Source organism: Salminus brasiliensis, chromosome 17, assembly GCF_030463535.1.
Source record: "Salminus brasiliensis chromosome 17, fSalBra1.hap2, whole genome shotgun sequence".
In the NCBI taxonomy this organism is placed as follows: Eukaryota; Metazoa; Chordata; class Actinopteri; order Characiformes; family Bryconidae; genus Salminus; species Salminus brasiliensis.
Window position 1 is genome coordinate 34,321,052 of NC_132894.1, and position 24,433 is coordinate 34,345,484.

The 24,433-nt window shown below is 45.8% G+C and overlaps 1 protein-coding gene across 1 annotated transcript in view; it reads left to right on the plus strand.

The window, feature by feature from the left end:
* The first annotated feature begins 364 nt into the window (after positions 1 to 364).
* adamts17 (ADAM metallopeptidase with thrombospondin type 1 motif, 17) overlaps positions 365 to 24,433 on the plus strand; it is a 119,654-nt gene continuing 95,585 nt past the window's right edge. Inside the window, exons 1-3 of the mRNA XM_072660045.1 lie at positions 365 to 599; positions 3,239 to 3,576; positions 12,280 to 12,445. Of these exons, the coding sequence (XP_072516146.1) occupies positions 365 to 599; positions 3,239 to 3,576; positions 12,280 to 12,445 (739 nt within the window). The remainder of the gene's footprint in view (positions 600 to 3,238; positions 3,577 to 12,279; positions 12,446 to 24,433) is intronic.

The following is a 24,433-nucleotide window of genomic DNA, read 5'->3' on the forward strand; positions in this document are numbered from 1 at the left end:
AATTGCCAGGTCTGTTAGAGCAGGGTGGTCAGCATACTGTGACGCCCTCCGCCCCTCTGCTGTCCACCCCTGCCTTAGGGTCATTTCCGGCTGCTCCAGTGCGTCCCCAAGCTTTTCCATTGAGACACCTGTGTTACCTCTGTTATGACAGAGCTGGTGTCCGGATACTTTTGGACAGAACATCTGAAGGAAGCTCTTCAGAAGTTTTTGGGCCTGATGCTCTGTTCCCTTATGAGCTCCTCTCCCTTATACTACAGTGTAATAACAGTCCCCTCCGTGCTCCCCTCCTCTCTGCTCTCCAACAGCATGGGAACCACGTGTACGGTTGCAGCCCCCTCTGCAAACCAGATGGCGAGGGCGTCCAATGGCGGCGCAGAGATCTGTTTTCATAAATCCCGCCAGCCAATCCGATGGCAGTGGGCGTGGCAGTCCGCCTCAAGTTCACTCTGCTCGCCGCTGCGATGGATTTCTCCAACTTTGGGAAACTTCTCTGCAGTCTGCGTTTGCTGCTTCGCTTGCAGCCATGCCCGGCAACCCTGCTCTCCTCCTGCTGCCCTTCCTCCCCCTCTTTCTCGCCGGATTCGAGGTTCCTTCATCAGGTAAGACTGCAGGCTCTCACCTACGCTTCTGCTCTGCCTCTCCTCGCCTCTGTTTTTTAAAACACTGCAGTGACTCGCGTGCTGTTTTAATTACAGTAACGTCGCGAGGTGTTTATTTGAGGAGCTCCTGCCTTTTTTAATATGAAATATGAAATATGCTCTGAACGATCGGTCAAAGCTCCTCGGCTCCTCAGCTGCACCTCCACTGCTCAGCTGTGCTGGTCCTGCCTCTGTCTCCCAGTAGCTCTCTCTGTCCCTAACTGCACCCAGCTCTCAGTGGATGCAGCCTTACTACATCTGTCTCCCAGCTTACTGCCCCAAACTCCCAGTAACTCCCAGTGACTCGCCTCTAACTGGATCTTATTCATAGTGTCAGCCATCCAGTTCTCAATAACGCCTCCAACTACCACTAACTGCCTCACTTACAGCCTCAAACTACCAAGAACTTCTCATATTGCTTCAAACTACCAATAACTCCTTTTCTTACTGCCTCAAACTACCAGTAAACTGCTCCAATGACAAAACATATCTTTTACTGCCTCAAACTACCAAGAACTCCTTCACTTACAGCCTCAAACTACCAAGAACTTCTCATATTGCTTCAAACTACCAATAACTCCATTTCTTACTGCCTCCAGTAAGTTCCTCTTTAACTGCCTCCAACTACCAAAAACTTCTCCCACTGCCCCAAAAAACTATACATATTGCTTTAAACTACCAGTAAACTGCTCCAATGACAAAAATATCTTTTACTGCCTCAAACTACCAAGAACTCCTTCACTTATAGCCTCAAACTTCCAAGAACTCCTCCTATTGCCTCAAACTACCAGTAAGTTCCTCTTTAACTGCCTCCAACTACCAAAAACCTCTCCCACTGCACCAAAAAACTATACATATTGCCTTAAACTACCAGTAAACTGCTCCAATGGCAAAAAATATCTTTTACTGCCTCAAACTACCAATAACTCCTTCACTTATAGCCTCAAACTTCCAAGAACTCCTCCTATTGCCTCAAACTACCAGTAAGTTCCTCTTTAACTGCCTCCAACTACCAAACACTTCTCCTACTGCCCCAAACTACCAATAACTCTCTTTCTTGTTGTCTCAAACTCCCAATAGCTATACATATTGCCATAAACTACCAGCAAACTGCTCCAATAATCAACAACTTCTCTCACTGCCTCATAATACCAATAACTGCCTCACTTACAGCCTCACAGTACAAAGAACTTCTCATGTTGCTTCAAACTACCAATAACTCCCTTTCTTACTGCCTCAAACTCCCAATAACTATGCATATTGCCTTAAACTACCAGTAAACTGGCTTGAAATACCAAGAACCTCTCCTACTGCCCCAAACTACCAATAACTGCCTCGTTTACAGCCTCAAAGTACCAAGATTGTCTCCTTTTGCCTCAAACTACCAATAACTTGCTCACTTATAGCCTCAAACTTCCAAGAACTTCTCATATTGCCTCAAACTACCAGTAAGTTCCTCTTTAACTGCCTCCAACTACCAAACACTTCTCCTACTGCCCCAAACCACCAATAACTCCCTTTCTTACTACCTCAAACTGCCAATAACTGTACATATCTACCGACCAGTAAACAACAAACTACCAGTAAACTGCTCAAATGACCAAAAACTGCCTTAAACTACCAGTGAATCCCTTTTTAACTGCCCCAACTACCAAAACTTCTTTCCAAAACTACCAATACTTCCCTCGCTAACTGCATAAAATTCCCAAGAATTTCTCTTACTGTCTCAAATTTCCAATAACTGCCTCTCTTACTTCTTTAAACTACCAAGAACTTTACTTGCTGCCTCAAACTACTAATAACATTCTTTTTTACTGCCTCAGTCGTCCAATAACTCCCTCTGTTAGTGTTCTGAACTGTTAATAACTCCCTCTGTTACTGCCTCAAACTCTCAATAACTGCCTTCCTTGTTGTTTTCTAGTCCCTCTCTTATTGCCTCCCACTTCCAGTAGCACCCTGTCCTTATACATCCTTATCTTAATACATCACTGCCTTCAATTTTCTCTGTTACTACCTCTAACTACCCTAATACTTCCACCACCCTCTCTTGTCTCTTCACTCCTTCTCATGTTGTCTTACTGCCTCTAACTCCCAAATAACATCTACTTTTAATGGCTTTAATTACCTTCGTACATCCTATACATCCCTGACTTACAGCCTTACTGCCTCTAACTCCCAAATAACATCTACTTTTAATGGCTTTAATTACCTTCGTACATCCTATACATCCCTGACTTACAGCCTTACTGCCTCTAACTCCCAAATAACATCTACTTTTAATGGCTTTAATTACCTTCGTACGTCCTATACATCCCTGACTTACAGCCTTACTGCCTCTATTGTCCTGTAATTTCTGTACTTAATGTCTCTAGCTCCTTCTCTTGCTGCCTTAATGCCTTCCACACTTACTGTCTTCTAAATACTTCCACTCTTATTGCCTCTAATTCCAACTCTTACTCCAGCCTTTCATTAACTGAACTAATTGCCTTCCTGAGACTGTCCGTTTACTCGAGGTCAGTCACAGTATCATTGACTCTACCCGCTATAGTGTAGATATTTGACCCCTAGCTAGACCTTATCATGTTTTGTCTCCTCCCTAGCAGACTCTGAGTTGTACGAGACGGACGTGGTGGTGCCTGTGGAGCTGCGGTCTGGGCAGGTGCTGCAGGAAGCATCCAGCTGGAGCGTGGGCCGCAGGAGACGCTCGGATGTTCACCAAGACCACCTGTTTCTGTCTCTGCCTGCCTTCGGCCAAGAGCTTTACTTAGAGCTGCAGAGGGACGAGGCTTTCCTCTCTGAGGGCTTCATGGTGGAGGAGAGGAGTGAAGGAGGGAGCGTCCAGCACGAGCCAAACTTTAAAGGACTCTCCTGCTTCTATACTGGAGCTGTCCTCAACCACACGGACTCCTTCGTCTCGCTGGACGCCTGTGGTGGTCTGGTGAGTCAGCACTTGTTGTGGTGGTGCTCTGAAGTCTTGCGACTTTTCGAGTTTTTTAAAAGTCAGAGTTGAGAAGTTTGTGGCTAACTGGATTTTGAGGAGGTTTATTTGGACCACCTTGCGCTGAGTGTATCCACATTTCATCCTTGACTGCTGCTCACATCATCGCAGATCATGGGAGTGTTTAGATTAATATAGGGTGGCATGTCTGTAAAGCTTTGGGCTTTTTGCATAATTAGAAGGTTTTGCATGTATAAAAGGTTTACATGTTTGGAGATTGCATGAATGGAGGTTCTGTCTGTATGAAGAATCTGCCTGTTACTGCATGGAGAAATTTCTTTATTGGGTTGTATGGAGATTCTGAATTGGTGTCTATGAAAATGTATGGAGACCTTGCCATTGGAGTCCATTGAGATTCTGCATTGGATTATAAGGGATTTCTGCATGCTTGAAGATTCTGCCATTGGAGTCTATAGAGTTGGAGTCTGCAAGTATGAAGCTTTTGCATTGGATCCTATGGAGGTTCTGCATGTATTGAGATTCTGCATTGGATCCTATGGAGATTCTGCATGTATGGAGATTCTGCATTGGATCCTATGGAGATTCTGCATGTATGGAGATTTTGCATTGGATTGTATGGAGATTCTGCATGTATTGAGATTCTGCATTGGATCCTATGTAGATTCTGCATGTATTGAGATTCTGCATTGGATCCTATGTAGATCCTGCATGTATATAGAATCTGCATTGGATCCTTTGTAGATTCTGCATACATGGATATTCTGCATTGGATCCTATGTAGATTCTGTATGTATTGAGATTCTGCATCTGATTCTATGGAGATTCTGCATTTATGGAGATTCTGCATTTATGGAGATTCTGCATGTATGGAGATTCTGCATGTATGGAGATTCTGCATTGGATTGTATGGAGATTCTGCATGTATGGAGATTCTGCATGTATGGAAATTCTGCATTGGATCATATGGAGATTCTGCATGCATTGAAATTTTGCATTGGATCCTATGTAGATTCTGCATGTATGGAGATTCTGTATTGGATCCTATGGAGATTCTGCATGTATGGAGATTCTGCATTGGATCATAAGGAGATTCTGCATGTATGGGGATTCTGCATTGGATCCTATGTAGATCCTGCATGTATATAGATTCTGCATTGGATCCTTTGTAGATTCTGCATACATGGATATTCTGCATTGGATCCTATGTAGTTTCTCTATGTATTGAGATTCTGCATCTGATTCTATGGAGATTCTGCATGTATGGAGATTCAGAATGTATGGAGATTCTGCATTGGATCCAAAGGAGATTCTCCATGTACGGAGATTTAGCATGTGTGGAAGTCTAACCTGGGGTTTTATGAAGATTCTGCATTGGACTTGGACCACCTGTATGTATGGAGTTCCATCTAAGTGTCAAAAGTTCAATCCAATAACCATTTGTCTTCTCTGACCTATGAACTGCAGGCCAAAACCAAATGTCCAATGATGATTGAACACTGCCACTGCAGTTTCACCCCGGACTAGGCTTAATCAGTGTTCCTTTGGTGTTCAGACTATGATAAACATATTCTGCATGAACGTAGTTTCTGTGTTGGGTTCTGTGCAGATTTCGAGATTCTTCATGCACGGAGATCCCGCATGTGTGTGGCGCTGGAGACACTTCCGTCTCTCGGGTCTAGCTGGGGTCAGCCTTTTAACTCCCTGTGAAAAGCCCACGGACCTGCAATCAGGCTGACAGGATGAATAGGATGAGTAGCACCATTGTGACGAGCTGTCAGGCTGCTTTAGGCCAGGCCATTGGGTCAGAGTGACTCCCCCCACCCCCCGCCACTTTAGGGGTTTAGGGATAGCATTAACCCTGAGACAACACTGAGGCATCGATCGGAGGTGTTTATTTGTGTGTGTGTAAATGTTGGAGCATTGTGTGTGAATGTGTGAGTGTGTGTGTGTGGCGGGGGGTCATTGGGGGTTTTGGGCTTAATCAACACCACAGTGAATTGAGAAGGCATGACAGTTGAGCAGCACAGGCATTCCTTCATTCCATCACTGTGCATGGTTCGAATTCTACAGTGTGTGTATATGTGTGTGTGTGCAAGTGCAGCACTTGGCGTGTGCCTGGAGGCCGCCCGCCTCAGCCGGACTGCCTATGCCTCTCTCTGACTCTACTTGGCTGTCTAACCCACTTAGTGTGCTAACCTCTGCTCTACACACCATATTGGGTCATCACAATCCAGTCACTCTCGGTCAGGCAGCGCTGACTAATTACAAACTGACAGTGCCCCCCCAAACCCCCCCCCCCAGCATTTCAATAGGTTTTCCGCCTGCCAGACGGTTTTACCATTCCCCCCTCCCTCCATATAAGCGCCGTTTAGGCCATAACTATGTGGAAAATGAGGTCACCCTCGCCGCAAGTCCTCCAGGCACATGTGGAATCGGGACCGGGTCAGGCTTTCCTGACACCTCTGGGCAGCATGACAGCGAGCAGAAAGCAGGACACCTCCCCAGATCAGCTGGAGCTCAGCTGGATGTTTTGACTAGCCTCGTCTCGCAATCCTCCTCGACTCTTGGCACGATGTGTTGGGTCAGAAGCAGCCTCAGCAGGCTGTCTGCAGGCCGGGGGGAAGAAAGCAGGCCACAAGTGATGTGGCTAGCATAGCTAACATTAGTGATGTGGCTAGCATAGCTAACATTAGTGATGTGGCTAGCATAGCTAACGTTAGTGATGTGACTAGCATAGCTAACGTTAGTAATATGGCTAGTGATATGGCTAGCTGCTCAACCAGCGTGGTCATGCTGGTGGACTAGCTTCATCTTGCTGCTCAACCAGTGTAGTCTCGCTGGTGATGCTGGTCAACTAGCGTGGTCTTGCTAGTCGACTAGCTTGATCTTGCTGGTCAACCAGTGTAGTCTTGCTGGTCATGCTGGTCAACCAGCTTGGTTTTGCTGATCATGCTGGTCAACCAGCTTGGTTTTGCTGGTTGACTAGCTTGATCTTGCTGGTCAACCATTGTAGTCTTGCTGGTCATGCTGGTCAACCAGCTTGGTTTTGCTGGTCATGCTGGTCAATCAGCTAGGTCCTGCTGGTTGACTAGCTTGATCTTGCTGGTCAACCATTGTAGTCTTGCTGGTCATGCTGGTCAACCAGCTTGGTTTTACTGGGCAGCTACCTTGATCTTGCTAGTCAACAAGTGTACTCTTGTTGTTTACTTCGGTCAACCAGCTTGGTCATGCTGGTCAACCAGCATAGTGATGTGATCAGTGTCATTAGCAAGCATTGGTGTAGCATTAGGGTTTTTTCATTGGTAACGTGACCAGTGTAGCTAGCTTTAGTGTTCGTGTTATATGACCAGTAGCTAGCATTAGACCAGTAGGGTCTATATCTAGCATTAGTTGGCATCAGAGCACGCTGCAAGTGAAGTCTCTTAAGTGGCAAATCATTCACTGGTGCTTTAAGGCATGTCTTTGAGTGGTTATAGCACATGATTTGTCTTGGCTGGGTTTCCAGTTAATCAGTCTTCAGGCTAATGGCTGGATGACAGTCATGTAGTGTAACTGCTCTCTGGAAGGAGACTAATTGCAGCTCAGTAAATTGAGGATGATTTTCGGATGGGAATGTACCATATATGGGCTGCGTTCTGACATGAGCTTATAATGACAGACTTGTGATTTATGCTTTTTTTTTCCTCCCTCTGCACTGAGCAGATAAAGTTGCCCTTCAGGCCCCGGGCACGTTGTGCTCTCACAACACACACTAATGCGATAAAGCTAACTAATCTACGTTGAGTTTTACCGCAGAGTGATATTATTATATTATTAGCCGTAACATATTCATGTGGTTCTGTATTTAGGCCTGGAGCGAAACATGCAGTACGGGGATGTGCAGGAGCAGACTCCTCTGGAATTCAGTGTCCCTCTTTCATATGGAAATTCATTCTGTGTGGTGTATTCTCAATAGCGTTTCTTTCATGCCTGGCCCCCTGATGGACTGCCCTAAAGTTTAGCTCGGGTGCTGATGTGCTTTTCTTGGAGGGCAGTAGAAGAAGGGATGGCGTGGTGTGTTGAAGCGATTGGCTGACCTCATATCGCTGACATGGTAGCAGATCCTTCAGTCAGTTTGTCAAGAGGAGCTCGTTTTAGAGCTTGTATTAACATTATATCTGAACTATATCCCAGTTTTATTCACCTCCTAATCTCCCTGCTGAGAAATCCAGCTCATGGCCAGCTTTTGCTGGTACCTGGTTTCCGATGGTCTGTAAGCTGGTCTCTGAACTTGGCTCTGTCAAGGTCAAGGTGGTTGAAAAGCTGGTCATCCAGATGAAAAGGTACCCTGTACTGGGAAGCTAGCTGGCTAACCACACTAGTTGCCCGGCAAGACCAAGCTGATTGACCAGCATGACCAGCAAAACCAAGCTGGTTGACCAGCAAGATGAAGCTAGTCGACCAGCATGACCAGCGAAACCAAGCTGGTTGACCAGCATGACCAGCAAAACTACACTGGTTGACCAGCAAGATCAAGCTAGTTGACCAGCAAGACTACACTGGTTGACCAGCATGACCAGCAAAACTACACTGGTTGACCAGCAAGATCAAGCTAGTCGACCAGCGTGACCAGCAAAACCAAGCTGGTCGATCAGCATGACCAGAGGCTCCTATTACAGAACCACCCATTCTTTCACTAATGTGCCTGAGTTTATACACCTGTAGCAGTGGGACTAAATCACACAACTGAATTCAATGACTAAGAGGTGTCCCAATACTTTTGTCCATACAGTGTAGAGTGTATGCTGGTCATTTTTTCAGCTCAAGCTGGTCAAGCTTATTCCTTGAACAGTACATAGTATGTTTAAAGGGTTTCGCTGCTCGGCCAGCATGATCAACCTGACCAAGCTAGACCACCGGTCTAACCATGCAAGACCACGCTGGTCGACCGGCATGACCAACTGAACCGCTGCGAATGCAGCATGCTCGGAAGAAAACACCAACTGGCAGTGCTGTTAGGTGTCAACTGTCAGCTAACAGACGTCCACACAGACTTGCATCACTCAGAGAGTGATGGTGGGAGAGGGATTGGCCATCCTAACCCACCCGGAGAGAGCAATGCCAGTTATTCTCACATCTGAAGGGTCATTCAACTGTTCAGACGTCAGATTCCATTCACCGCCACTGTGAACCACTGACCGTCTCTCAGGAATGGGGCATTGCACACCAAACCCACTCTGATTGACGTTATTTACATCTTAACCACTTCATTATGCAGACGTTATGGGGGCGGAGTCATGAAGAGTTATTGCTATTATGTGTGTTGTGTCTGCGCTACCAGTTCCAAGGAATGTCGTTATGCCCTTCGGAGCCGTTTCGGCATGTAGGCGCACATATTTGGCTAGCAAAGCTCAAAATGAATGGCTTAGCCAGACCTGTTGTGTGTTGTTTATGTTGCCTAGGCTGGGCTTTGTTCTGAAGAGCGATGAGGAAGGGTTCCTTTGGCAGTAATGGTGTTTCCAGACTCGCCTACAGTTAACAATTAGCATTAACAGTAGCACTGACAATTTCATTAAATGCTCTGGCTAATTGACATGCCCTCTGAAGAGGCGGAGCGGGTGATTAACGAGTTATGAACACTCATTATTATAATTGCTGAACTGAGTTTGTAGCGAATGTTTCCCGGGTAAATTGCCGACCTCATTAAATGCTACCTAGCGGTTGCTACAGTGATTCAGGCCAAGTTTACGCAAGCGCTAGAATGAGCCCTTGAGTGATGTTGAGACTGGAAGGAAGAGAGAGAGAGAGAGAGAGAGAGAGAGACTCCTACTCTGTTAATGTCATCTCAACTCCTCGAGTCTCCTCAGCACGACCATATGCTCCTGCACCGTCTTTCCCCCGTGCCTGGTTGTGGTGTGTGTGGTGGGGTTTGCCCGTACGCGCTGGGGATGAAAGCGCATGCTTTACGACCTCGTTCCGCCACTCCCTATCAGCACTCCTGTCTTCTTTTTTTCCCTCGTCCCCTTCTCCTCCTCCTCCTCCTCCTCTTTCTCCCTTCACGCCAGCCCTCAGGGCACCGTCTTCTCACCGCTTCTCTTTGCTCCATCCATCTTCCCGTCCCCCCGCTCCATTCAGCCGACCGCATCCTGCACAGAGGCCGCCTGATCGAGCGCCGCCACTTTGCCCCCGCTCTGACTCGACTGTTTCCCCACGCTATCGATCCGCAGACCAGGAAAGCTGACATCAGTCTAGAGAGCATGATTTTAAACGATCGCTTGCCCAGTTTGCCCGCCAGCCTCTTGCCCCAGCCGAGGCGTGTCCGGTGTCCAAATTATCAAGTCAAGTCCAAATTATCAAGTTCATTTGTAGAGCTTTTTACAATTGTTGTCGTCACAAAGCAGCTTTACATAATTAGTAATTAGTAAAAGACAGAAATAAGAAAGAACGTAAGACATGAAGGATCTAAGACCCCCAGTGAGCCCCACCGGTGACAGTGGCAAGGAGAACCTCCCTCAGAGCTGGAGGAAGAAACCTTGGGAGGAACCAAGACTCACAAGGGGGACCCGACCCGTCCTCCTCTGATCAGAACTATTTACTAATCATTGATAGAAATGACCAAACCAGATACAGCAGATAGTTAATAGTGGTGATATTATTAATAGTGGCAGATGGTTAAGAGTCCATTGTCATTAGACAGGTAGCAGTGGTAGGAGGGTGAGCCGCTGGTGTGGTATGGGTGGTGGTGGGTGGGGGGTTGCTGCTGGTCGGACTGGTAGGTGGCAGATGGTCTGACGCAGGTGGAGGGGACCTCAGCGGGCAATCTTCCAGCAGGTCGGGCTGGGTGGCCATTTACTCGGAGATGGTAAAGAGAGACAGAGTTAGTTCTGAGAGGATTTTATGGAGAACAGAGAATGTTGAGCAGGGCTTCTTCAGTTTAGCGCTGGAGCTACGAGGCTCAAAAACACAAGAAGTCAGTAGTCTCCCAAGTCGTTTCCGTAAACACATGCTCACACACACTTTTCTCGGCCCACTCAAAGCTCAACCAGGTCTTCGTTAAGGTTGCACAGACTTGTCAATGTGCTTTATGGTGGGTATGACGTACTGTGAGCTATAAAAATGAACAAAGCCTCACTATGTAGCTGAACGCTGAGGAATAAGATGCCAAACAGCAGGCACTGGCCTGACCCATCAAGGCGTGGGCTCCTCAAAACCTCTGGAAGTGTCCTGCTGTGGATTCTGGCACCAAGATGTTAGCAGCAGATCCTTGAAGTCCTGTAAGTTGTGAGTTGGGGCCTCAGTGGCTTGCTTCAGTGTGCCTTGAGATCCTATGGCCCTGTCGCTGGTTCGCTGGTTGGTAGGTGCTGACTTCTGCATACCAGGAACACCCTAAAAAGACCCGTCGGACGTTTTGGAGATGTTCTGACTGTCTGATTTAGCCATCACTGTTTGGTCCTTCTGGTGCCATTGGGACCAAATCATCAATGCTATTCACTTTACCTGTCAGTGGTTTTAATGTTAGGACTGTCCACTCTCCTGCTAGAGCCTGGAGTCCACTCCCCATCACTAGTTTGTGGCTGCAAGACTAGTAAGCTCCAGTAAGGCCTGAAACTGCTTGGCTAGAACTTCTGCAGGATCTCCAGGTCTGCGAATCGCTGATGATCGAGAGTGCAAGAAGTGTTTTGGGCCAAAGCGGCTCAGTCCTCAAAGCCGGCGACTTGCCTCGCGCTAAAGATGGACGCCCACGGAGGCAAGGCCACCATATGTTCCGGGTTCCCCGGAGGTCTATTGATGTATGGAGCTTAGTACAGTGACATCTAGACATATAGACCCTCTCCCAAAGCAGGACCCCTGGGAGCACTTTGGCGTTTAGGACAACTGCTGATGTGACAAGATGCTGTAATTCATTTTTACTGAATCATAAGCCACTCTTTTTATGAGCGACCCACTGATGAATGGACAGGGCTGCCCATGGAGAATAGCTTTCATCATACTGAGGAGCATGATGGATGCTAATAAGCTGTTTTGCGAGTCTGGGTATTTTTCTCGTGAGCAGGAATTAAGCCTGGATTGACTGTGGGTCTGATCAAAATCTGTCTTTAGTTTAGGCCTGTTTGAGTAAATTGGAGGGGCATCTGATTGGTTCCCTAGAACTGATCGGTGGTTGGAGTGACTAATCAGATTCCTTTACAAGGGATTGTCCGAAACATTTCCGATCTTTTAAAAAGTGGGTGTGGCTTGATCAAAAATGACTGTGAGGTGCTGAAACTGTTGTGGTAAAATGGATTGACCTCATTGGAGGTCATTAATATTCATACAGAATCCAGACAGCCAATTACCAGTCTAGAATTCAGAACAAGGTGACTGATTGGCACATAGATGCTGATTAGACTGAATATTCGGGTAATAAAATTGGATGTCCAATGACAAAATTGTTCAGTGCTCAGTAGCTCATTAAGTAACATTGAATTTTAGTGTCCAGCCAGATTAGGAGTCTTGGATCCTCCATCCTTGGAGTTTTTCCTTACCACTGTCGTCATTGGCTTGCCGAAAAGAGACTCCGACCCAGACTATTTAGCTATCCGAGTGGCTGTGATTAGCTAGAACGATGTAGGGGCTCTATAGTTCTAAGCACTCTGCTTCCTAGTTAGTCACTGCGATGTCTGTATTCCACTTACCTGTGGTCTGTCTTTGTTCCTGTCTCAGACTGGTCTGGTGCAGACTGGAGAAGAGACTCTGTTCATTGAGCCGGTGGAGTCGGCGGTGGACTCGTTTTCTGGCCGGGAACACAAGGTGGTCCGGCAAAAACGCTCCCCTGAGGAAACAATCCCATCAACGACCGATGGCCCGACATACTGCCAAGTCATCCAAGGTGAGACGGTCTTTGATTAAGATGCTGTGGGCACTCTCAGCATCACACAGCACTCACAGCAGATTACAGACTTGCACAAGGACAATGCATCATCTTAGGAAAACCAGAGATCAAGCACTGCTCCACAGCTCAATGCTGGGGGGCTTTACACCCATCTAGCCCACGCCTGGCATTACACAGCATGGTGCCAAGAGGTTCATGTTTATTGATCTGCTCCAGGGAGTCCTATTCTTTTGGCAATACAATGGGTGCAATTTAAAGTAGCTGAATGCATTCATTAGAAGGGGTGTCCACAAATATTTGGACATATGGTGTACAGTACATTTAAGGCCCATATACCAATATTACATATTAACCATATAAAAACATATAATACCTATGGGATATATTTTTATATTTTTGGATATAGATACTAATACACACACACACACATATATTACTAATGGGAGGTATTATTATTACATATAAGTGCTTAAACATATTGTACATATACAACATTGATATTATATATAGGTAATAATCATACAAATATATATTTTTTATATATTTGGAGTGTTCAGTTGCACTCATTCCTTGCGGCCTCTGAAAGCTCGGTGATCAGGCTACGGACGCCACCTTTTGCAGGGATATACGGTGTCATTGAAAAGCCATTATAGCACCTTGCAGTGTGCTGTATATCAATCCGCTTATTTCAACGGGGGAGTCTTACCGGATCACTTAGCCCGGGCTCTGTATTTATGATGTATCGCGCGCGAGGAATCTGTTATGATAATCGCGACGCTCGGCTTTGCGTCTGTCTCCGCCTCCCGCTTCCCCTCCAGGGCCGCTCACGGTTCGAAAACTGTCACTTTCATAAATCAGCGGCTTCGCTGCAACATTTACGGCCATATCTAATCCTTTTGATGACTTCATTTTTTTTTTTCAGCCGTGTTGAGAGACGTCTGGGGTGGAGGTGAAGGTGGAGGTGGGGGGTGTGGAGGAGAAGGCGCAGCTGTTTTGCTTTTTAATGCGCATTCATCTCTTTGGTCAACGTCGCTGGGCTCCTGTTGGAACCTGCTTCTGGGCTTCATAAAATTCGTCGAGAAAAGGGCCGAGAGACAGAGAGAGAGAGAGAGACAGAGAGAGTGAGAGAGAGAGAGAATTCCACTGGTTTCGTACGTGAATAACGCTCTGCATATTTTCCAGCCCTTTGGCGACTCCTGCTTTGCCAAGACGTACGACTTTTCTCACTGAGGGCGAGCTACGGTTTGAGAAATTGGCTCTTCTGTTTCTCAGATAGGCCAAGAAGCAGCAGGCTTCTGCTGGAGCTCATATTTAGGGACAGGAAGTTTTGTCTGAGCATGGTGCATCATTGGGTTCGTAGTTGGTATGGAAACTGTCATAATTAGCCAAAAATTCAAGCTGGCAAGTCCACGCGCGTGGAGCTATACGGTCTTATCAGCCAACTTAAACAACACAGCTGGAATTTGCACTCGCATACCAGCTCCGTTTTCTGGCAATTCCGAAACCTTTGTGCCGGTCTGAGTCTAACACGGCTTTCTCCTTTTGCTTCGCCATTGTAGTGGCCTAGTTCTTGGCTTGGCCCGACAGCACCATGAATATTACATAACCTGCTCTTAAGGAGGGGAAAGACCACCAGAACGTTGACAACCTGTGTAAATAAATTCTTTCCATATGTCCATATCTGGGACTTCAAGTAATTGAAACCTGCTCTTAAAAGCAAGAGAGAGAGGGGAAAAAGAGGGGGCAAGAACAGAAGACAGAACCGAATGAGAGCCAGTCATGGGTTCTGGGGGTTCTTGAGGGCTGCGTTTATGGGATGGGAGTGTGAGGGGGGTTTGTTTGCCCGAATAGGTTTGTCCTGAGTAGGTTATGGTTACCAAGCTGAGGTTTCCGGATCAGGATTACGGTTCTTAAGGTTCTAAGTAGTTCTTATTACGGTACATGTAGATACTTGGAGTTCTGTGGTACCAATGTTCCAGCAGATGCTTCAGACGTCCTGTAAGCTGTGAGGTAAGGCATCAATGTCCAATGTCCATCCATGACATCCTGCTGCCGGGTCACCGGTTTTCTTTTCTTGGAGCACTTTTGGTAGGTACTGAGCATTGCACTGGACACCCCACACTGAACCTTTGACGTTGTGAGGGGGAGGTGGAGTGCATCCCCGTAGGACCCGATTGTCCATGTGATGTACAAGAAAGGACGACTCTTTGGGCCAGGAGACTACTGCTTCTTGCTCTGAGGTTCAGTTGTGCAGGGGACGGGGGTTAGCATGGGCCCTCGGACTGGTCCCAGACCCTGTCGCCACTTTAGGCTTTGTCCCTCCTTAACCCACTGTCAGGAAGGTACTCTCCACAAGCCTTGCCGTTTTGGCCATGCTCTGACCCAGTTGTCCGGACATAGCGATCTGCCGCTCCCCTGGCCCAAGTCTTCTCACCTGACCGCTCGTCCTGACACTGTATGTAAACGAGTCTGCGAGTGTGTGTGTGTGAGTGTTTATGTGTATTTGATTGGACTTTACTGATCTGCAGCTTGAAGCTCCAGGTGCTTTAGCCATTGCGCTCTCTACAGCACCTGGCGTCTGCAGAGCGGGTGAACCGAGAGGCATGAGGTGCCAGATTTTGGGGGGAAATTCTTTCCCCTGCATTCAACGTCTGTCCCAGGCTGTTTCAGGGCCATGCCAGACCCCCACCCCCCCTTTCCCGTCTCTCTCTATCTCTCTCTGTCTCTCTCAGTCTCTCTCTCTCTCTCTCCTGCCTGTGTGTTGAAAAGTGGAGAAAGAAAGCTGCATCCCTGAACCCACCACCAAACCACACTGTCCCTGGAGAACGATACTGACTGAGACAGACTTTATATCCATTAAACTCCATGTCCTCAAAACTTCAGAGCACACACACACACACACACACACACACACACACACAAACTCTCACACTCACAGTCTGGATGTGTAAGGGTGGATCGTGTTACACACAGGATGGAGTAGGAGTGTTAAAAGCAGCAGAAGCAAAGTGAGGTGAATCCGCAGCTCCTGCTTTCTCCTGTCACGTTCCCGTCCTGTCTGGGCTTGGGGTGCACCTTATACTATTGCTAAAGCTGATTCATTGATTAAAGAGATGCTTAAGCAGAGCTCCGTAACACTGAGATTAATAACTGATCAGCACAGTGATTTATCTGTCTACTCAGGCTTTAGTAGAGCTCAGTAACACTGAGATCAATAACTGATCAGCACAGTGATTTATCAGTCTACTCAGACTTTAGTAGAGTTCAGTAACACTGAGATCAATAACTGATCAGCACAGTGATTTATCAGTCTACTCAGGCTTTAGTAGAGCTCAGTAACACTGAGATCAATAACTGATCAGCACAGTGATTTATCAGTCTACTCAGGCTTTTGTAGAGTTCAGTAACACTGAGATCAATAACTGATCAGCACAGTGATTTATCAGTCTACTCAGGCTTTAGTAGAGCTCAGTAACACTGAGATCAATAACTGATCAGCACAGTGATTTATCAGTCTACTCAGGCTTTAGTAGAGCTCAGTAACACTGAGATCAATAACTGATCAGCACAGTGATTTATCAGTCTACTCAGGCTTTAGTAGAGCTCAGTAACACTGAGATCAATAACTGATCAGCACAGAGATTTATCAGTCTACTCAGACTTTAGTAGAGCTCAGTAACACTGAGATCAATAACTGATCAGCACAGTGATTTATCAGTCTACTCAGACTTTAGTAGAGCTCAGTAACACTGAGATAAACAACTGATCAGACCAGTGATTTATCAGTCTACTCAGGCTTTAGTAGACCTCAGTAACACTGAGATCAATAACTGATCAGCACAGTGATTTATCAGTCTACTCAGGCTTTAGTAGAGCTCAGTAACACTGAGATCAATAACTGATCAGCACAGTGATTTATCAGTCTACTCAGGCTTTAGTAGAGCTCAGTAACACTGAGATCAATAACTGATCAGCACAGTGATTTATCAGTCTACTCAGGCTTTAGTAGAGCTCAGTAACACTGAGATCAATAACTGATCAGCACAGTGATTTATCAGTCTACTCAGACTTTAGTAGAGTTCAGTAACACTGAGATCAATAACTGATCAGCACAGTGATTTATCAGTCTACTCAGGCTTTAGTAGAGCTCAGTAACACTGAGATAAATAACTGATCAGCACAGTGATTTATCAGTCTACTCAGACTTTAGTAGAGTTCAGTAACACTGAGATCAATAACTGATCAGCACAGTGATTTATCAGTCTACTCAGACTTTAGTAGAGCTCAGTAACAGAACTGTCTGCAGTGGTGTTCAGTAAAAGAAGATACGCCAACTCCATTTATGAGTGTTTACCCTCCACTACATCCCTGGGTCCATCATCGCACACTCACAGGTCAGGAACCGCAAAGCTAATAGGAGAGAACAGTGTGTTTGTCCGGTCCTGTCGCGGTTATACTCCCACTGTGAGCAGACTTGGATGAGATGGGGTATTCTGATAGTGCAGAAGACTACCGGCTGGAAGGAGATGTCGAGCAGGATCAGAGGCTGGAGGAACAGGGTGTGAAATCACTTCAGCAGACCCAAGAGGAGTGGCCTGACCTACTCTTAGCCTGAAGGCACAGCAGAGGAGGGAGTGGAGCTCGAAGAGCTAGCAGGAGTGTGTCTCGTGGTGTGTCGACTGCAGCTGTAAACGCAGACGGAACCGTCTCATGAGCTTGAAAGACACTCCGGAGAGCGAGCCTGGAGGCCGTGCAGCTTTATTACACCTGACTGACCTGGAGACCAGGTCAAAATCTCCTTTCTGTCTGTTTACTATCTCTCAAACGACTCTTCTTGGGAAGGGTGAAGATCAGGGAAAGATAGGAGGAAAGGAAGAGCGAGTGAAATTGGTTGGGAGTGGGGTGGTTTTGATGGAAATTAAGAATATAGGAAGTGGGAACATTGGGTAAGTTTGCTTTGGTCCAAAATGTTGGCTTGGACTCCATACCCTCCTAGTCTCTGGAGTATTGTTGGTCTTCGGGGGAGCTACAAACAGGTGGGTTAATTGGCGGCACCAAACTGGGAGAAAAAGGGTATTGGTTCACATGTAAACGGGAGCCGACCCAAGTCACTACAATCATCTCTTGGTAAATCAACTTAAATAACCTCAAGTTCAAGAACACAACTACATCAGGTTTGGTTTTAGTGAGTCGAGAATGTGGGATATGACCTCCAGAACAGATGAGTAGCCCGTCTGGACACCATTAGCAGCTGAGCAGGATTGCTAAACACCAAAAACCACACATCAATGGAGAAGAGCTCAAGCTCCCATCAAATAAATATGATTAAAAGTTGGAACGGTTGGATTGTGTTCAGAAAATAAATCTTTTGAGGGTTTGTGCCGACCGTTTGGTTTTCAGACTGGCATAGAGAAACTCACCCTGAGCTAGCGCTGTCAGTATTTAGGCCAGGGTTTGTGACGGAGCTGGAGGCTCAGTCCGTGCCAGAGTTTGTGATTGGAATGGCTATGAGCTGCGGTCAGCCTCCGAAGCAGGCGGAATCCCAAAAATGTTGGAACTTTCTCTCCGCCTCACCCTCACAAAAATCCCCAACAACTTCCAATTCATCACTGCCCATTCCTCCCCGTCTTCACCCGTCCTCTCCCGCTCTTTGGGCCTCTGGGACATTTTTATTATTCCACCCACCAATTTTGTCAGCTTGCCACAGCAGATATACATACATACACACATATGCCGGCCTGCTAGCGGAAGCTGGAGCAGGTCTGTGGTCTGCGGTGCACCCCCCCCCTCACTTTAGCACAGAAGTATGGTTTAGAGTCCGGCGCACGGTCCAGCCCTTCACCTGCCAGTCTCCGAGCTCGAGGGACCCCTCTGACCACTGGCCTGCAGTCAGGGTTTATTGCAGCTCACACTTCATCTATTTTGCCTGGTTTTCCATCAAGTCCCAGATGGGCCGGGGGGAGGGTGGGGGGTTGTCAGCTGAGCCAGAAGGCCAAAAGACCACTTCCTTGCTGGATTGTTGTCTTCTGGACAGCCAGTAACAAATACAGGCGCAGTCTTTAAGAACCTGTATGCACACTAAAACGATCCCAAACAGAATGGACTTCATTCAAACACAGGTTTATCGTTTCCACATGACTGAAATACGCTACATCCACACCAGGCCCCTGAACTGGTTCGAGGAATTAAACAGAAACAAGAAATGACCGGAAGTTTGTTTCTGGTTGTAATCGTCCATGACAAAGTTACAGAAGAGTTCTTTGGAGTCTTTGTTCTGTACAGGATACTTACAGGGCAGCCGTGGCCTAAATGTTGAGAAGTGGGATTGGGGCCTGTGCGCAAAGCCAGTGCAACTTTGGATATTTCAGGGACTTCATGGAACCTAATTGCTAACCTAACAATCCAGCTAGCTTCAGAAGGTAAGCACTCATCTCAGAGATGATTGGTTCTTAATGTTGAAGGGCAGGACATTATCCCTAACTAGCAAGCTGACTGTCGCCCTTTGTTGAAGGTCAGGACTTTATCCCTAACCAGCAAGATAATGGCCTCTTTTTGTTAAAGGGCGGGACATTATCCCTAACCAGCAAGTTCATTGTCTCTTTTTGTTGAAGGCCGGGACTTTTTCCCTAATCAGCAAGTTGATTGGCTTTTTAAGTTGAAGGCAGGGACATTATCCCTAACCAGCAAGATGATTGGCCTCTCTTTTTGAAGGGCGGGACTTTATCCCTAAACAGCAAGATGATTGCCCTTTAAGTTGAAGGACGGGACATTATCCCTAACCAGCAAGATGATTGGCCTCTTTTGTTGAAAGGACGGACATTATCCCTAACCAGCAAGATAATTGGCCTCTTTTGTTGAAAGGACGGGACATTATCCCTAACCAGCAAGATAATTGGCCTCTTTTGTTGAAAGGCCGGACTTTATGCCTAACCAGCAAGTTGATTGGCTCTTTAAGTTGAAGGGTGGAAATTTCTGCCAAACCAGCAAGTTGATTGGCTCTTTAAGTTGAAGGGTGGGACTTTATCCCTAACTAGCAAGTTGATTGACTCTTTATGTTGACGGACAGGACTTTATGCCTAACCAGCAAGCTGATTGGCTTTTTTTGTTGAAGGGCAGGACCAGATTGTGGAATTATTAATAAATAAAGTAACAGCGGCAGTAAATCTGTATTCCACACTGGTATGGTTAAACTTTGGCTTTTAATCCACGGTTCAAGTACTTTCAGAACCGTTTCTATTTAGTGTAAGAAACATGTGTGAAGATGTCACTAACTAATCAATAAATTAGTTGCCAACCCAAAAACAAGTAACAATTGCCTCACAATGAGTTAATTTAAATATTTTGTCCCACACAGAGATTTGATTTCAGTCTGACTAACCAGAGGCCACAGTGTAATCGTATGTCTCTAAAATCTTAGCAGGATACAATCTAGATACTCGTCACATGAAGTGACCAGGTGTAAACAGGGCCAGTTTAATTACATCTTTGATCGAGATGCAAGGTTGTGATTGCTTGACTGCTAGTGATCATGATGAGGCGTGTTTTATGTTTGAGTGGCGCAGTGGCACAGTGGAAGCACTGTTCACCTGGCTTACCTTTATGCTTTTCAGTAGACTTTATCCCCTTCAGAACTGCTGAATGTTAAGGAATGTTAACATTACAAGGCTTGAGTGTTGAGGTGTTTTCAGAACATGTAATTACAGAAGGAGGGGCTGGCAGTGCAGATTTTCGAGCCAACATTAGAACCACACATATGTGCCCACAGTCACACACCTGTATAAGCAAGTGGTCAGTCTTTTTTCGGAATACTTGGTGTTTCCTGCACCTTCATTCAGAAACCTAAAGAGCTGGCTTATCCTACAGCAATGGCTGTATTCCAGTCTGACCTGACCCACACCACACGGTTTAAATCCAAATTCCTGTTTTCCTTTTTAAAAAATGAAGGTCCCTAGGAACCAAAAGGGGTTCCTCACTGAACTTTTTTAAAGGTTTTGGAAACCAGAAATGCTCCAAGGACCTTTTCTGGACAGGAAACCTCTTCGCCATAGAGGTTCCAGGAGGTACTTTCTCAGAGACAAGCAGAAGACTCCCTAAAAGACCATCATTAGTTTGGTCACCACTGACTATGTCACAGATATGTCAATCAGTAATGTTCCAAAGACCTTTTCTGGACAGGTTGAAGACCTGAAGGTTCCTCTAAGAATCTGTAATAAATCTGTGGTTTCTCTGAGCACCTCAAGGTTTTTCAATGAACCTTTCAATTGGAGATTCCAGGAGGTACTTTCTCAGAGACAAGCAGAAGACTCACTAAATGACCATCATCAGTTTGATCATCATTAACTATTGTAGAGTTGTGTCAATCAGTAATGTACCAAAGGCCTTTTCTGGACAGGTTGAAGACAGGTTCCTCTAAGAATCTGTAATAAACCAGTGGTTTCTTTGAGCACCTCAATGATTTTCTTGAGAAAGAGCCTTTGCCAAAGAAGTTCCAGGAGGTACTTTCCCAGAGATCAGCAGAAGAAACCCTAAAAGACCATCATCAGTTCGATTATGATTAACTATTGTAGAGTTGTGTCAATCATTAATGCACCAAAGGCCTTTTCTGGACAGGTTGAAGACAAGTTCCTCTAAGAATCTTCTTTGAGCATCTCAATACCCTTTGCCATAGAGGTTCCAAGAGGTACTTTCTCAGAGACAAGCAGAGGACTCCCTAAAAGACCATCATTAGTTTGGTCACCACTGACTATGTCACAGATATGTCAATCAGTAATGCTCCAAAGACCTTTTCTGGACAGGCTGAAGACCTGAAGGTTCATCTAAGAATCTGTAATAAATCTGTGAGCACCTCAAGGCTCTTCAAAGAACCTTTGCTCAAGAGGTTCCTGGAGGCTCATTCCCAGAGACAAGCAAGATCTTCATCAGTTTGGTCATCACTGGCTGTAGCAGAGTTGTCAGCATGATACCTACAGTACAGTACAGTACAGGTTGCTACATTCACTTAATCTTAAGCAGTCAATCGACATCCAGTAAAGATGTCTAGTAAAGGAGTCCTTTCTTGCACTCAGTGGGTGGTGCTGCTGGGTGGTGTATTTGACACAGGTTAACTTTGTGGTCTTTCAGCTTTGCTGAGCGAGTTTAAGGAAGCGTGGACGTCTACGACACAACCGTTTGTGTCAATCTCTGACAGATTGCCTTTACGATTGCCTGGGAGGATGATCCAGTCACTGTTATCTTGTCATGTCACTGTCACTGGAGCTTGTTTTATTACATCAGGTGGCTCCATCAATCTTTACAGAAGCTACGCTAAACGGACAAAAGTATTTGGACACGGGCTCTTTCACTGTTTCTAACAAAAGTTAGAAGTTTCTCCTGCTTTTGTTGGAGTAACTGTCTCTGCTGTACAAGGAAGAAGGCTTTCTATTACACTGCTGTGAGGATTTGATTGCATTCCACCACAAGAGTCATCTCAACCCATCTCAACCCAGCTCTCTAGCCAAAAGGCCTATATGTTCATGTTGATCTGCTCCAGGGTTCTACTCTTAATACCATTGGCAGTACGTCTCAACAGGTACTAGACAAGCTGTGTCAGCAATGGGTGCAACTTAAAGTAGCAGAATGCATTGATTAGAAGGGGTGTCCACAAACATTTGGACATGTAGTGTATGACTATTCAGCATCACAGCAAGCTCGTTTTTGCCTTGCAGTGAGGATCATGTGATGGCGGGGATTTTTGAGAATCGTCTCTTATTCAAAAGAAGCACTTTGCCTTTGGGTTCTGTCTGTTTGGGAAGATTCCAGGCAGTGTTTTTGATTCTGTGAGTTTCGGGCCCATGGCTATGTGACGTCTGTAGTGCTTTGATATGCTTTTGGAAGTCAACTCCGTCATTCATCGCCGTCATCCAGTGATCCAGGTTCGCTCTGTGGACAAAGGCAGTGTTCATGGCTGTGTTTATGCCTGCTGAGAAACAAACAAACACAAACGCAGAGTCAGACTGTAAATGGCTTAGACTTGTCAAAGGCTTTGACTGGACTAGAAAGATGCTCATTATGTGGGATTGCAGCGGAGGGTCACATACTCTAGAATTTGACCACAACATTAATTACATTGATCTCCTCATTAAAGCTGCCCTAGAATGGAGAACTGCGTTCATCTAGGCATAGCTGAATAACAAGAGCTCGGTACAAGCCCAGATAATGTGTCCATGTGGGGCCTGAATGGGTAGCCCAACTGGGAACCAGAAAGTGTTGTCCATGGGTTCTTTGTTGGCCTCATATATATATATATATATATATATATGAATGGCCACCAGGGATTGTACCCTGCATATGGGGTCTAGATGGGACATTATGTGAGATTAGCATGGGCTGTACCGATGGGGCCATTTGGAAAACCCAACTGGGTCTCAGTAACAACATGCCCTGCCCATGCCCACCCATGTGTTGTTCCTTTTTCAAAAGAACGTCCAGCAGGACCAAAACAGAGCTGTAAAACGAGCCAATTCCAGAACCACAAAACTCTTACATCACAGTCTCTAATCAGTGTTGTTGATACTGGGGAGCAGCTCATCCCTTCCAAACTCTGCTGCGAGAACCTGGTCCCCTGATCTATCGAGTAATTGGGTTCGAATTGGTACTCAATATCAGCAAATTTTTGAAGATCCAGTATCTCTATTGTGATATCGATGCTTATTGATTGATTGATTGATTGGAGCTCCATCATCACTCCAGAGAACCCACTTCCACTTCTAGTATCAGGAAAAATGGGCAAGCGTAACGATCTGAGACACTTTGACAAGAACCAAACTGTGATGTTCTAGACAACTGGGTCAGAACATCTCCAACACATCGTGCAGGTATTGTGACTGGTATGCAGTGGTCGGTACCTACCAAAAGTGCTCCAAGGGAGGACAACCAGTGAACCGACAATGGGGATCATGGACACCCAAGGCTCATTGAAGCGATCCATGGCAGCCGCACCTCTCACAGCATGGCTGGAACCATGATTGTAATGGAGATGTGAATATGAGTGTAGAAGACCCTTTCAGAAGTTTCAAAGAAACTTCATATGATGTAATGCAGGGGTATTTCATTAAAGTTCATTCATTTCCACACTGTAAAACCTATAAGATCCTTGAGGTTCTTCATTTTGAAGCTGTGGAGAAACCTCTTAAGGTGCTCTGAGGAACCTTCAAGGATCCTTTTTTTCTAAAAAAAACTTTTCTTAAAGGTTCTTCCAAGCACCTTAAGTTTCAACTTGAGGAAACTCCAAAAGTTCCTCAAGGATCTTGTACTTTTAACAGTGCAGTTAGAGAAAATGTCCTCAAGCCAAGGTCCGTAAGGTTGCATTACGATGTGATTTAATTTTCCGCTGACTTGCTTTCGTCTCTGACTGCTGTTGCACAGATCTGATTGGCTGAGTAGTGCATGTGATTGGTCTGTGAGTTTTCTGGGTCTCTAAACCTGTACCGTAAAGACGTAAAACCACTGACAATAAACACGCTGCCAAAGTTAAATAGTTCTCAGTTTAAATCGTTTTTCAGTTTTAGGTCCAGGTCGGGACAGGACAGCGCCTGGGTCCAAACCCAGACCACAGTGTGCTTATTGGTGACCACTGCTGTAATGGTTCTTCACTAAACAAAAGGTTCTTTATCTCATCTCTTCTCTTCTCCTCCCTTCTCGTCTCACCTCATCTCATCTTCTCTCATCTCTTCTCATCTCATTTTGTCTCATCTCATCTTGTCTCACCTCGCCCCATCTCGTCTCATCTCTTCTCCTCTCTTCTCTCCACATCTCATCTTGTCTCTTCTCATCTCCTCTCATCTCTTTTCATATCTTCTCGTCTTGTCTCGTCTCATCTTGCCTCTTCTTCTCCTCTCATCTCATTTTGTCTCATCTCATCTCGCCTCACCTCGTCTAATCTCTTCTCCTCTCTTCTCTTCACGTCTCATCTCGTCTCTTCTCATCTCCTTTCATCTCTTCTCATAT